The sequence below is a fragment of the Engystomops pustulosus genome, chromosome 1 (genome assembly GCF_040894005.1).
Source record: "Engystomops pustulosus chromosome 1, aEngPut4.maternal, whole genome shotgun sequence".
Lineage (NCBI taxonomy): Eukaryota > Metazoa > Chordata > Amphibia > Anura > Leptodactylidae > Engystomops > Engystomops pustulosus.
Window position 1 is genome coordinate 252,789,163 of NC_092411.1, and position 13,208 is coordinate 252,802,370.

Below are 13,208 nucleotides of genomic sequence, written 5' to 3' on the forward strand. Positions count from 1 at the left end.
TATTTCATCATTAATTAATAAAATCAGCTCACTGCGATAAAAACACACAAACACAACACTTAAAGGGTAGGGTTAGTGTAGATCAGTGATGGGCAACCTTTTGAGCTTGGCGTGTCAAAATTCGCCAAAAAAAAAGAGCATAACTCGGGTGGTGTGTCACCTTTAGAAAAAAACCCCTAATTTTATGATATTTAGAGTTTAAATAACAAATATGTATAATTATTTAACTTACCTGCTTAGTGACTTCTTTGTTAATCTGTTAGTTGGTTTCTTTTGTTGGTCTTGCTGTTATTTAACTTGTGTGGGGTGCCATGAACTAAGATAAGTGAGGGGGAGGGGGGATTCTTCCAGTGATGGCGAACCTGTGGCAGTCCAGCAACAGCCCCCCCAGTATAGTCACAGGGCCCCCCCTCCCCAATATTGTCACAGGGCCCCCCAGTATAGTCACAGGGCCCCCAGTATAGTCACAGGCCCCCCCCTCCCCAATATTGTCATAGGGCCCCCAGTATAGTCACAGGGCCTCCCCCCTCCCCAATATTGTCACAGGGCCCCCAGTATAGTCACAGGGCCTCCCCCCTCCCCAATATTGTCATAGGGCCCCCAGTATAGTCACAGGGCCTCCCCCCTCCCCAATAATGTCATAGGGCCCCCCAGTATAGTCACAGGGCCTCCCCCCTCCCCAATAATGTCATAGGGCCCCCCAGTATAGTTACAGGCCCCCCCAGTATAGTCACAGGGCCTTCCCCCTCCCCAATATTGTCATAGGGCCCCCAGTATAGTCACAGGGCCTCCCCCCTCCCCAATATTGTCATAGAGCCCCCCAGTATAGTTACAGGGCCAAATCACAATCCTCCACATCAGTAGATAAAAAATATATATTTACTTAGCATGTGCAGCAGCCGCGGGCCGGAATGCAGCAGTGAAGTGCAGGACTGACTGAGACTGAGTGCTGGTGCGATGATGTCACCGCGCAGGAAATCAGGCGCCGCCGGGGAGAGGTATTTTGTGCTCCGCTGCGGGCTGACTCTATTTCTCATCCCGGAGCGCAGGGCATCGGGGCCAGGAGCAGAGGCTGGAGCTGAGTGGGCTGCAGCAGGCACAGCACAGGTTGCCGGGGCTGCTCTGTCTCCACGCTCTGACGTGCGGAGTGCGCGGCCTCCGCAGAGCAGGATGGTAGGACTGAAGCAGTGCCATATCACCGAGTGCCCGCCCACCTGCACGGCCGACCGCCCACAGACAATGGCGACCGGCCACACAGCCACGACCAGCATGTCAGCGAACATGACTACGCGTGTCAGTGCTGACACGCATGTCATAGGTTCGCCATCACTGGTGTAGATGTATTTGTCTTTACTGCTCCCTCTCAGTGCATAAAGATTTGTAAGATCAAATCTGTTCCTGAATGTGAATCATTTGCATGTCCATCCGTGGTGTTTCAGGTGCAAGAGACCTGACCATATACGGTATAACTTATCATATTATAGGTCAGTAATGACATCAATGAGAGGAGGTAGGTCACATTTGGGTTTTAAAAGAAATCAATGTAACTGACAACCTGGGATACAACTGCTTAAGACGGAAGGTAAGACATAGGATTTTATATATACATTGTATCCAAGTTTTATTGGGAGAATTTTATGTTCAAGTCTTTAATTATTTGATTTAGCTTAAACTTTAGAGAAGCAGTAAAGACCATTAATGGAAAATAATCAATCTTTCCCTATATACATAACGACACCTCCAGGACAGTGAAATATGTCTAAGCTTTTACGGCAGGAATAATATAACAGGGGAGAAGAAGATAAAATTATATTTATTCTGCCTCTATATGTAACACATACAGATTTAGAGGCATTTCTGGTTCTGAAATTTGGTTGTGAGTCTTAACCAACCAAATCTGAAATATAAAATTGTTTATATATGTATGAATAGTAAAAAACATTGAAAATTCTGAGAAATAAAAATTGTTTAATGAAAGAGATCCAGCTCACCAATCACGTAGTCTGCTTCCAGCGCACGGATACAAGAAGATCCCCATAGACTTAAGGCAAAGATGAATAAAATAGGAAAACCAGCACTTCCGGAGACATTTGTAGTATAAAGATGAAAAAATTCTGTTTCTTTATTAGTTCCTCTTTAAAATCATAACACGGCAGTGTGCACATACAAGGATACACGGGGTAAATCCAACGCGTTTCGCTCAGATGAGCTTAGTCATGACTAAGCTCATCTGAGCGAAACGCGTTGGATTTACCCCGTGTATCCTTGTATGTGCACACTGCCGTGTTATGATTTTATAGAGGAACTAATAAAGAAACAGAATTTTTTCATCTTTATACTACAAATGTCTCCGGAAGCGCTGGTTTTCCTATTTTCTTCAAAAATTGTTTAATGTATTAATACAAAAAAAAAAATTAAGTAAACGTTCCTAACCATTTGTCCAATTTTTTTCTCCTTCTAGGTGTGATAGACCGGAGATGCTTTGACTCCAATAGAAGTGACACATTAACAAATGGACTTGGATTTTCTGACATTCCTTTTTTAACTAACAATGCCACAGCCCGTGAGTGGGATGTAATAACTCCTTTGTGGAAATCAACAAACCAAGACGACCAAAGTTATAAAAACTTTAGCAGGGGGACAGAATCTCTGTTTAAAAAACAACCATCCCCTGTTACACAAAGCACAAAAACTGGACAGACCAAAGAGCATACAGAAGATGACAGCAACTGGCCCACTACGATCTCTTCAAAATTCGGGAACAATGTACCTATGACTCCGACCTTGAAGCCCATTTCCCCTGAAATCATAGTTTCTGAAGGTAATGAATTGTGATTAATAATATAAAGCTTTTGATAATCTTTGCAGTATTCTATTCTTATGATCATATGTTATGTTTTTCTTAACATCAGGTTTATCATTTGAGCCATGAAGATATATCTTCTTCTTGTCTGTAGTCCCTAAATTGCATGTTAGATGGATAAACACAGTGGGGTTTATTTACTAAGGGTCCAGCGGCCGCATTTTCGTCGGGATTCCCGACTTTTCAGGGATCGCACTGGGGATTGTGTTGCACACGATCATTTTGTGTTGCAATCGTGCCGGGGGGCGGGCCATCGGACGATCCGACGGATTCGGACTATGTGCACGATTTAACAATTCAATTTGTGTCGCAAGACAAGCACCAGGAAGAAGAAGGTGAACTCCAGCGAACCTGATCGGGGAAGCAACACATGCAGGAAATCGGGCGCACGATCTTCATGAATCGTGACAGATGGGCATTCCGGCGGACATTCCGGATCGGGGATCGCGCAGGGACCGGGTAAGTAAATGTGCCCAGTGTCTTTAAAGACATTGATTTTCTGCACTTAAAGGGGTTTCCTAGATTAAACTAGGGATTGGTCATCAATATGAGATCGGTGGCTTTGCAGTTAGCTGTAGAGATGCAGGACGTTCACTCTCAATGATCTCATACTGATGAGCTATTCAGCCATACTGTATGGGCTCGGAAACACTTTAAATGTGGCCAAAAACTTCTGTGGAATGGGATTTGTCATTTGAATCTGGGCTAAACATAGGGAGAGACTGTATTCTTAGGTAGGTGAAACAGATGCTGAAGCTAAGATTTTAATTCATACAATAACATGATCGTTATGATGATGATCATAAAGCTTTATTGCAAAAATGTTGGCTTCTTTCTATTTGAGCTCTATATTTGACAAACTATGCCAAAGAAAGGGACTTAGGTTTATAGTCACCTAATTAGTAAAGTTAGACTCAGTTCACACCTGCATTCTGCAGGTTCTGTTGCCCCTTCCTTATGAAATAGTGGAATAAAAGTATGGCAGTCGGTATCTTTTTTTACCGCTTTTATAAGAGAAGTTTAATGGAAGGCAGGCTACAATTTATCAAAGTCAATGGGGAACAGAAGGTGAATTGCAGGCTTTCTGTTCACCTTCTATTCTTTGTATTGTAAAACGGAGAGGGTAACAGAAACCCCAGACACAGTCGTAAGCTGAGCCTCATTATACCCCAAAAAATCTGCTAATTTCTACTGTACCTTGAATAATGTCCTTTTATATTCTGATGTGCTGTCACCACAACCTCTTATGAAGACTGTGTTACTATCCTTGCTTCCGTCATGACCTTGGTATGTATCCGTAGCGATGTCCAATAATCATTGCAGCTCACAGGTGATCTACAAATACACAAAATAGTTATTTGCTGTTGGTAACATAATATACACATTTACAAAAAGTCTTTTCTTGTTATCACACTGGAGGAAAGTTACTAAGAAAAATGTGTCAAAATGCTAAGGAAAAATGCACCAAAAAGTGCAACTTCTAAATGATGTGGTGATTTTTGTTTATTACTGTATTTTATTTATTATTTTTTTCTGATATATTGAATCTTCAAATGGATTGTCTACTTTCAGAAAAATAATTGATATTGTAAGATAATGAAAAGTTATAGAATCTTCCATTATACTCCCTGCATCAATTCCACTTGGTTTTCTAGATCTTTCGGTAATTTAACAGGAAGCTTCATTTTTTACTTCTCCTGGAAATAACTGATTCCATGTGATGTCACACAGGTGCACGGCTTGTTATAACACACAGCTGTGATAACTCTCTATGATATAATTCACCTGTGTGACGTCACATGACCGGGGACTGTTTCTTTTCCATAGAAAGAAAAAAAAAGAAGCTTCCTATGAAATGATAGCAAGGAGGGATCTAGAAAACCCTGAGTAATTGATACAGAAAGTATATTTAAAAATTGTTTAACTTTTCATTACACAAGCAATATACAATTATTTCCTGAAAGTGGACAATCCCTTCAAATTTATCATGTTACGTGCATTTTTTTAAAGTAAATTATGCATCATTAAGAAATTAACAACTTTTTCTTTGGCTTTATCTAATTGTTGATAAATCTCCCCCATGAGTTGTCGGCGTCCTTCATATTGTACTGCTCTACACATATGTATAACAAAAGGGTCATGTCACGTAATAGAAACCATGTCCGTAATATTCCAGTTTACTTGTATTGTACCTGGGCTGGAATGTCCGCACACCAGGACATATTTCCTGTGAAGTTTACATTCGCTACGCTCAAAAGAAATTGTAAATTAGAAACACTTACCATAAAAAGGAAAGAGAAAATGAGATACACTTGTATTTTACGCCTTTTACCCGAAGGCTGAAACATTTAACTTATGATAGGATCTAATTCTGCCTTGAAGCGATACCTCTGTTTATAAAAGCAGCATGTTCAGCTGGGGCCAGGGACGTTCCTGTAAGTGCTACGATACAATCCTCCCCTATAGAATGTGATAGAAGTAGAGGACATTGGACATTTCTAGGAATTTGGATAGTTTGGTTTCACAGAGTTTTTTTTGTAATATACAGCTAATGCTGGGGCATGACTAGTAGAGGCTGGGCCCCTTAGCAGACTTCTGATTGGGCCCCCTACTCCCATCAGAATATATATATATTTTTGTATAATGACGCATTTATACACAAACATTTATGGACTTGTATATACATTTGTACACTTACACAGATCTGTCCCAGTAACTGCTGTCTGCATGGCGGAAGTACACGTCAGGAAGTAGAGATGAGAGATCCATTGTCTTGTCGTTCTGCTGCCTCCTCCCTTCCCGAGCCGACACCTGGAAACGGAGTCTAAGTGGCACCCGGTTTTCACCAGAGCACACCCAAAAGCGGGTTGGTGTTGCTGCAGTGTGGTGCCACCAGGTTGTTCCACAGGTGTGACTTGTCCACGGTAACAGCCAAGGTCGAGGTACATAGTCGACAGGCAGTAGGTCAATACAGACGGCAATGGTGCAAGTTCAGGGATGGAGCAGGAGGTCAGGACTGGCAGCGAAGGAGCAGAATTGGGAACAGGTTCGGGGTCACAACAGGAGGAAAATAAACGGGAATAACTCACAGGAAGCTTTCTCTGAGGCATAATAGGCGCAAAGATCTGGCAGGGAATGCTGGGAGATGCTGGCTTTTAAGGAATCCCGGGGAATCCCAATCAGCTGCGCGCTGGCCCTTTAAATTTGAGAGTGCCGACACGCCCTAGGTAGCGAGGAGGCGCATGCTGGGAAGCCGGGATGGGAGCAGGAGAATGGAGAGGTAAGTGAGCTCGGACCAGGACGCCACTACGTAGTGGGGCACGGGTGTCGTAGGTCGCAGGAGCACCTGTGACAACTGTCCATAGTAGCCAGCAGGTGGGAGGCCAGATTAACAGATGACATGAGGCCTAGTAAATATTTAAAGTGATTGACTGGAGGTTGAATGCCTTGGCTGCTTTATTACAAAAACAGCACCACACCTGATGGTTTGTGCCGGTAATGCAGTTCATCAGTGTGAATGGAGATGAATGGAGTTTAGTTGCAATACTATGCACTACACAAGGTCAGCAGAGGAGCTGATTTTGGTAGAAAGCAGCCATGTTGTTAAACCTTTGGACAACCTCTTTAAGGGATATTAATGACTGGCTTAGTAGGGATCCCATAGAAATGATGTACTATATGAAGCACTTTTCAACTCAATCTGTAGACCTCATGTATACAAGCATATAGTGAATAGATACCATATGTACAGATGTGCAAAGTGCACATAAATAATAGATGTATGTTTTATGGCTCGATTCTGAGTTTCATTCAGTATTTTTTATGGGTACCTTTCCAATTCTGATATTTTATACTTAGAATTCAGTCATCTGAAATTTAAAAGATAAATACGGGAGATATATGGTACTGTATAGAAGTATCCATTGAGCACAGGGATTCTGCCACTTCATTGATGTCTATGGGAACACGGCAGAGATGAATGGAGAAGCTGCATGTCTACAAAACTGTGCACCACTCAAATGGATGTACCGCTGCTCTAGTGACCATGGGGGTCCCAGCAATGTGTCCCAGTTGTAGAAGGCTACCTGCACAAGAAAGCTGCAAAAATCTGCCACACTGAAACGGACATTAGCATCTGCTTTTCATGGCAATTTGCACAGTCTGGTATCCGGTTTCCACAGAACTATAGTCCAAGAGTTTTCCATGAAAACTGGAGCTGATCAGCACATCCTCTACTTAAAGGAAACCTACCACTTGAAGTGGCAGGTTTCAGATGCAAATACCGGGCACCAGCTCAGGGTGAGCTGGTGCCGGAGCTTATTTTTGTTAGTGTTTTAAACCGCGGTATCGCGGTTGAAAACACTTTTTAAACTTTATAGCCGGCGCAGGGAGGTACGCGGTCGCGCGCATGGTAAGCGCCGAGCGTGTACCTCCCTGCGCCGGCTATAAAGTTTAAAAAGTATTTTAAACCACGATACCGCGGTTTAAAACACTAACAAAAATAAGCTCCGGCACCAGCTCACCCTGAGCTGGTGCCCGGTATTGCCATTGGAAACCTGCCACTTCAAGTGGTAGGTTTCCTTTAATAACAGATTAATAAAATATGGACACCGGCACTGATTCTATGAGGGTTCAGGCACATGACCATACTGGGGGACGTGATTTGGCCACACAAACTAAGGCCAGAATATGGCCCCTTGTAGTGGTCCAATACACCCGGTGAAGGTGAAGGTGTGGTGAGTGCAACATTACTGAGCTGGCTGCCTAGTTTTCTACGGAGAGGGAAGTGGTGAGGAGCAATCCTTCCCTGCCTTCTCCACCCATCAAAGGGCTTTGCCCGGGTTCTGGCACACACATTTATGTGCATTGAGCCTAAGAAGTATTGCATTTAGTGTGGCCAGTCATGAGCATCTGTGTTAAGACTTATTCCTTACCTCTAGGTAAACTTCTCGTAAATGTTTTCTATTCATATCAACATTAGCACAATTTTATAAGCTGATTACGTACAGTGTGGATGGATCTCCATAGCATTTAGTACCTGTAAAAATAATACAAGAAGTACAGTACATGAAGGACATAGGTCCTTGAGCTACTTAATATGAAAACTATACCCCATGTACATATCTGACCACATAAAACCATCACAGCAGCCTCCATGGACTCCTACTCCTCTCCATGCAGCCTGCTGTGATTTCATGTGATACAATATGCTGTGATTTCATGACATATATGCTTAGTGTACAGTTCCTAATGCTACATAAGCTATAGGACCTGCGATGATGTCACCTTGGTCACATGACCTTATAGCAGCATACAGAGATAGGGATGGGGAGGAGCTGCTGGATTCAGCCCGAGGAGGCCACGCCCACCTGGACTCGCTGTAGACATGCTTAGTTACCAGATAAAACTATAAAGTTGAATATATGGGAATCTCCGGGGAATAATTTTTAGCTACAAGCAGGGTGTCAAATAGTTATTAGAGCTCTATAGGAACCTGTCACTACCTGTATTTGTGAAAATAGTGGTGACGGGTTCCCTTTAATTCTAGGGTCGGCAAAGTTGATTCATTCTTGCTATTTCTAATACAACCCCCAATCCTAGATTTCAGATCCCCACATGTAATTCCAAGGTGTTCTTTGATACTACAAAGGTCTTATCAAGATGACCAGCATTCATTACCATGGCGTAGCCTAAGTATGACCTAGCTGTTGACCCTTTGCTCTTTAATAGGGTTGCTTTACTTTATTCATGAAAAAACTTACAGTATGTCCTATTATGGAGAGTTTCGAGCAAAGCGCCTCAATGTAGCTGCTCCACGTAGAGAATCACCGACTAGCCATATGACTGCTCAGGAGTTATCAGATCTGAGACACTACAGGAGACGTAATCTTAATGAGATGAACATGAAATATGACAAGACATGTTGACTAGAACACTATTCCATGAGTACATGTTACATATAATGTATCACAGACTAATAATCCTTATGTAATCCACCACATCCACAATCACTCCTTTCATCTTATAAATTCATCTGTGTAAATGACTGTCTTATGGTGAACATTAGACACATCGAGATCAACGACTTTATAACTTGCCATGTCTTTATAAAAAAAAAAGATTCCGAAATGAAAATGTCAGCAGCCCCTGTGACAATTCTCAAGATAATTAAATCCATCTAATTAAAGATTGTTTTCATGTTTATCGTCCTACTTCGATAGAGTTCTCATAGTGAAAATCCACAGCTTTCAAGGATTGTGTTGACATTACAGATGACAGAAATATGCATGTCTTATATCCCACCTGAATGGATTAAAAGTCATGCATGTGTGTTGCCAGAAACATATCAATTTGCACACACTTTATTCCATTACAACCATCAGATGGCCATTGCCAAAGACCTTTACTAAAGTTTCCTTCTCCATGATAGAATCTTCTGGAGGGTCCCTTGTGGTCAACTCACTGAAGGTGAAACAAATTCTAGTTCTCTCAATGACCATTGTAACCTTTTGAAGCCTAAATTCATTTTTGGAACTGCTTAGGTCTTTAGTTATATTCTTCAGTAATTTTGAGGTTGAACACTAGTCTTACTACCTTACCTCTGTGGGCTCTGGAAGATTTGTTTTATGTTGTCTTCTCCTGGTTTAGACTCAATAACTGAAGACCTAACAGAGATGTGAACTGCCCAATACTTGTATATAGATTGGAGCCTTGATGGGCAGAATCCTCCATTTACTGCTTGCTTTTATGCTACGTATGTGGATTTTTAGTACTACGGTGAATGTAGCCTTAGTAATATGTAAATTATGTGTACTATCCTGGCTGGGCACTGAGAGCTAAGGCTTTTCCATGCCCGAGTAGCCTCTGCAGTTACTTTACATATTACTAAAATGAAGTACTAAAATCACAGATTTGGGCAGAGGCAGGAGGAATCTACCATCAGTTCTTCCTTGGACAGTAGATTCCTCATGGTAGGAAGTATATACTTACTATCTTTACAGGATTGTCAGCTGTTTACCTGTTCTGTTTTGTTGTAATCATGTGATAGCCGGTGGCGAGGCAGCACATAACACGCATGTGTTATATATTGCATTGTTTGTAAAACATTTTTTATGCTATGACTAAGAGCCTAAGGGCTTGAAATACATAAGCTCCTGTTTATGGCATTCTAAACGTCTTCAACTATTGATATAATAAAAGTGGAAACCCCTGTATTGTGTCTCTGCCAAATGCTGGAACCTCTTTTATTTAAATGATGTGCCCCTTATTGGATTACAGCATTATACGTTTAACAGCTCTACTCTGTAAATATTAATAATTATAATACTTTGATCAGAGTCATGTTTTCTGGACACATTCAGTGTGTACTCCAGGAGTTGTCCCTAGACTTCTACTGGCAGAGGGTGGTCTCCTTTTTGCCTCCACCATCTCAGTATACATTGCATCCAGCAGGAAAGACAGGATGAAAAAGTGTACTAGACTGTACTATGTTATCCTGCATCTGCTGGAAATAAAAAAGAAAATGTTCAGTGTAGGCCATAATATCCTATGGTAGACGGATGCCCCTGTATGGCATTCATCCCCAGCCTCTGCTGAACGTATACTGCGAGCAGTTGCCCAGTAATGTGTTCATACATGAACAATTACTTCACTAGGGTAGCACTCTGAACCCGGCAGCAGCAATTCACTGCCTGTTGTTGATGTTTGCCCCTCTTCCTGCTTTCAGGAGGAGGAGCCAAACAGGAGAACAGTTACCACTGTATAAGCCTACAGTGGGATATGCTGCTGCCCTACGTTGAAAGGATATGGAATCGACCCAACTTATCCTTACGATGGAGGGCAGACATTAGATGTGAATGTAGCCTTATACTGTCAAGTTTCACTCACAAGAGGAATAGCTTTGAACAGTGGGGAGCCTGCTTGACAGACTGACCTGTCATCTCCCATGGTTATAGTCCTTAAATTTGCCAAGGTGACTATCCTACTAACTTAGCCCATGGGTGGAACACAAGCAGGCGAACTACGCATTGAGGTTTGGGGGACATACATACCTTTTAGAGGGTAAGTGTTCACTAGAGTGTACTGTTATGATATAGCTGGTTATTATAGTTAGTGGATAATTGCTGAGAACTTACCACCTTAGGTTTGTCCGTGATAGAAATATTGGTTTAGGATGTGGAAATTGTAAGGATTTGGCTATAATGTGCTGTGTCTAGCCTTGGAGTCTATGCTTTATTTTACATAAAAGATTAATTTTATTTTTAAAACCAATACTAATAAAAGTAACAGTTTCTTTAGTGGCTCATTGTTTTGGTAGGATTTATATATTTGTTTGGGGCTATTTAACGTAATAACATTCAAGGACAAATATAGGTTGACAGACATACCCCTCATGACGCACTTTTACATAATATAAAAAAATGTAATGTACATTTACCAGTAAATTCATGTATTTCATAGAGAAATGAAAAAGGTATAACGACAGGTACAAAATTTATTTTTACCAATTTGTTATAGATTTTTGTCCTCAATGACGTATTTCGTACTGTGCCTTAGAAGGGTAAAATGGGAGCATTTGGTTTGGTGCAATTATAATGTGTAAGTAGACTTGGAGTTCACACCAATTACTGCTTTACCAGTCTGAAATAATCATTTAAAATAATTTAAAATGAATTGATCACATGGCTCTTTTTACATCTCTCTGGTACATCTGGTGGGAAGGATAGTGTAGCATAATCTACAGAACAACTCATGCTGTAAAATATATTGGAATCTAAAAGGAATTTATGAGTAGGGCAGATCCATAAATCATCCATAGTCATAGATATCAGGACCCATTATCAAAAACCTCCCAGACCAGAGTCTCCGTCAGCTCCAAAAACCCCCACTAGATATCTGCTGTGTGGGATGATACGTCCTTCTTTATTTCATAATGAGAAAATATTTTTATTCTAATCCTACATATAATTGTGGCTGAGAGGTTATATAAACAGTCGTTTTGTCAAAATAATTAGGGATAGAGTGCCCTCAATCTTAGATTTTAGCCTCTCTAATTTTGGCAGGAATTGATGTGAGCAGTTGAGGCATTTTTCATTTTACATTCATTTTATTATAATTATTTTTGGGTGCTGGTTTTGTGTGTTTTTTTTAAATCATTATTTGTGTAACTTGTTTTTTTTTTCCTCAAGTCAAAAAAACATCAAATTCATCTACAACAATCTAGAGCAACACTTTATAAGTGTAATAAATGCACTTTACTGACTAATCAACCTCAGTTTCCAATGAAAACATTGGGGCACATTTACTTACCTGCCCAATGGAGATCACCGAAAGTGCATTGTGCCACGATTCACTAAGATCGTGCGCCCGATATCCTGCACGTGTCGCTTCCCCGCTCCGGTCTGATGGAGTTCACCTTCTTCCTGGTGCATGTAAGTGCATTTTATTGCGACACAATTTGAAAGTTAAATCTCGCTCTCAGTCCAAATCAGTCAGATCGTCTGATGGCAAGCCCCAATTTGTGTCACATGGAAGCCAGAAACTGATCGTGTGTGACACAATCCCAGTGCAGACACCTGTTAAAGAGAACCCGTCAGGCAAAATAACCCCCCTAAACTAAATATATTTTCATAAACTGCCATTAGAGAGCATTGCCTCTATCCCTCTACATGCCTGTAAACCTAAGCAATGAGGTCCTAAAGCTGTATGCAAATGACCTGTGAAATGTCCAATGAAGCATTAGCATATTCAAGCTGTCCACTCTATTCATGAGTGGGAGGCACAGCCACACCCCCAGTGCATGACTGACAGCCTGTATAATGGTGTGAGGCTGTATAATGATGTGCTTCCTGGTGCTGGTGGCCACGCCCCCTGCAGCCTGTGTGTGCATGTGTGTGTGTATAGGAGAGATATAGCAGCTCCAGGCAGCCATGTTACAGCAGAACATGTCAGATTCATGTGTAGCTGATGTCTGTGTCTCTCACCTGTATATTAGGAGGATGCAGCATGTCAGCAGATGCAGCACACACTAGCCATGCTTTACTATACATTACACACAGACATGAGCAGGGGGAGGAGAGGGGAGGGGTAACAGGGGTGACATCACTGCCTCTGACCATGTGACCAGCCTCATTTACATGATAAAAAATAGATGATTTTACAATGAATAATGTATGAAATAACTAGATAAAGGCTGGGATGGGATCCTTGTGAGCTGCTCCAACAGGTAGAGGTGACAGGACAAGTGGCAGAGACCTGATGACAGGTGTCCTTTAAATACCTGTCCAAGCTGTGCAATCCCCGAAAACGGCAAACAGTCCAACGAAAGTGCGATCCACGACCCTTA

General features: G+C 41.6%; 1 protein-coding gene across 2 annotated transcripts in view; it reads left to right on the forward strand.

The window, feature by feature from the left end:
• The window catches only part of CORIN (corin, serine peptidase), a 154,433-nt gene that overhangs the window by 59,091 nt on the left and 82,134 nt on the right, over positions 1-13,208 (forward strand). For both annotated transcript variants that reach the window (XM_072124787.1, XM_072124782.1), the window contains exon 3: positions 2,462-2,821. In XM_072124787.1, the coding sequence (XP_071980888.1) occupies positions 2,462-2,821 (360 nt within the window). The remainder of the gene's footprint in view (positions 1-2,461; positions 2,822-13,208) is intronic.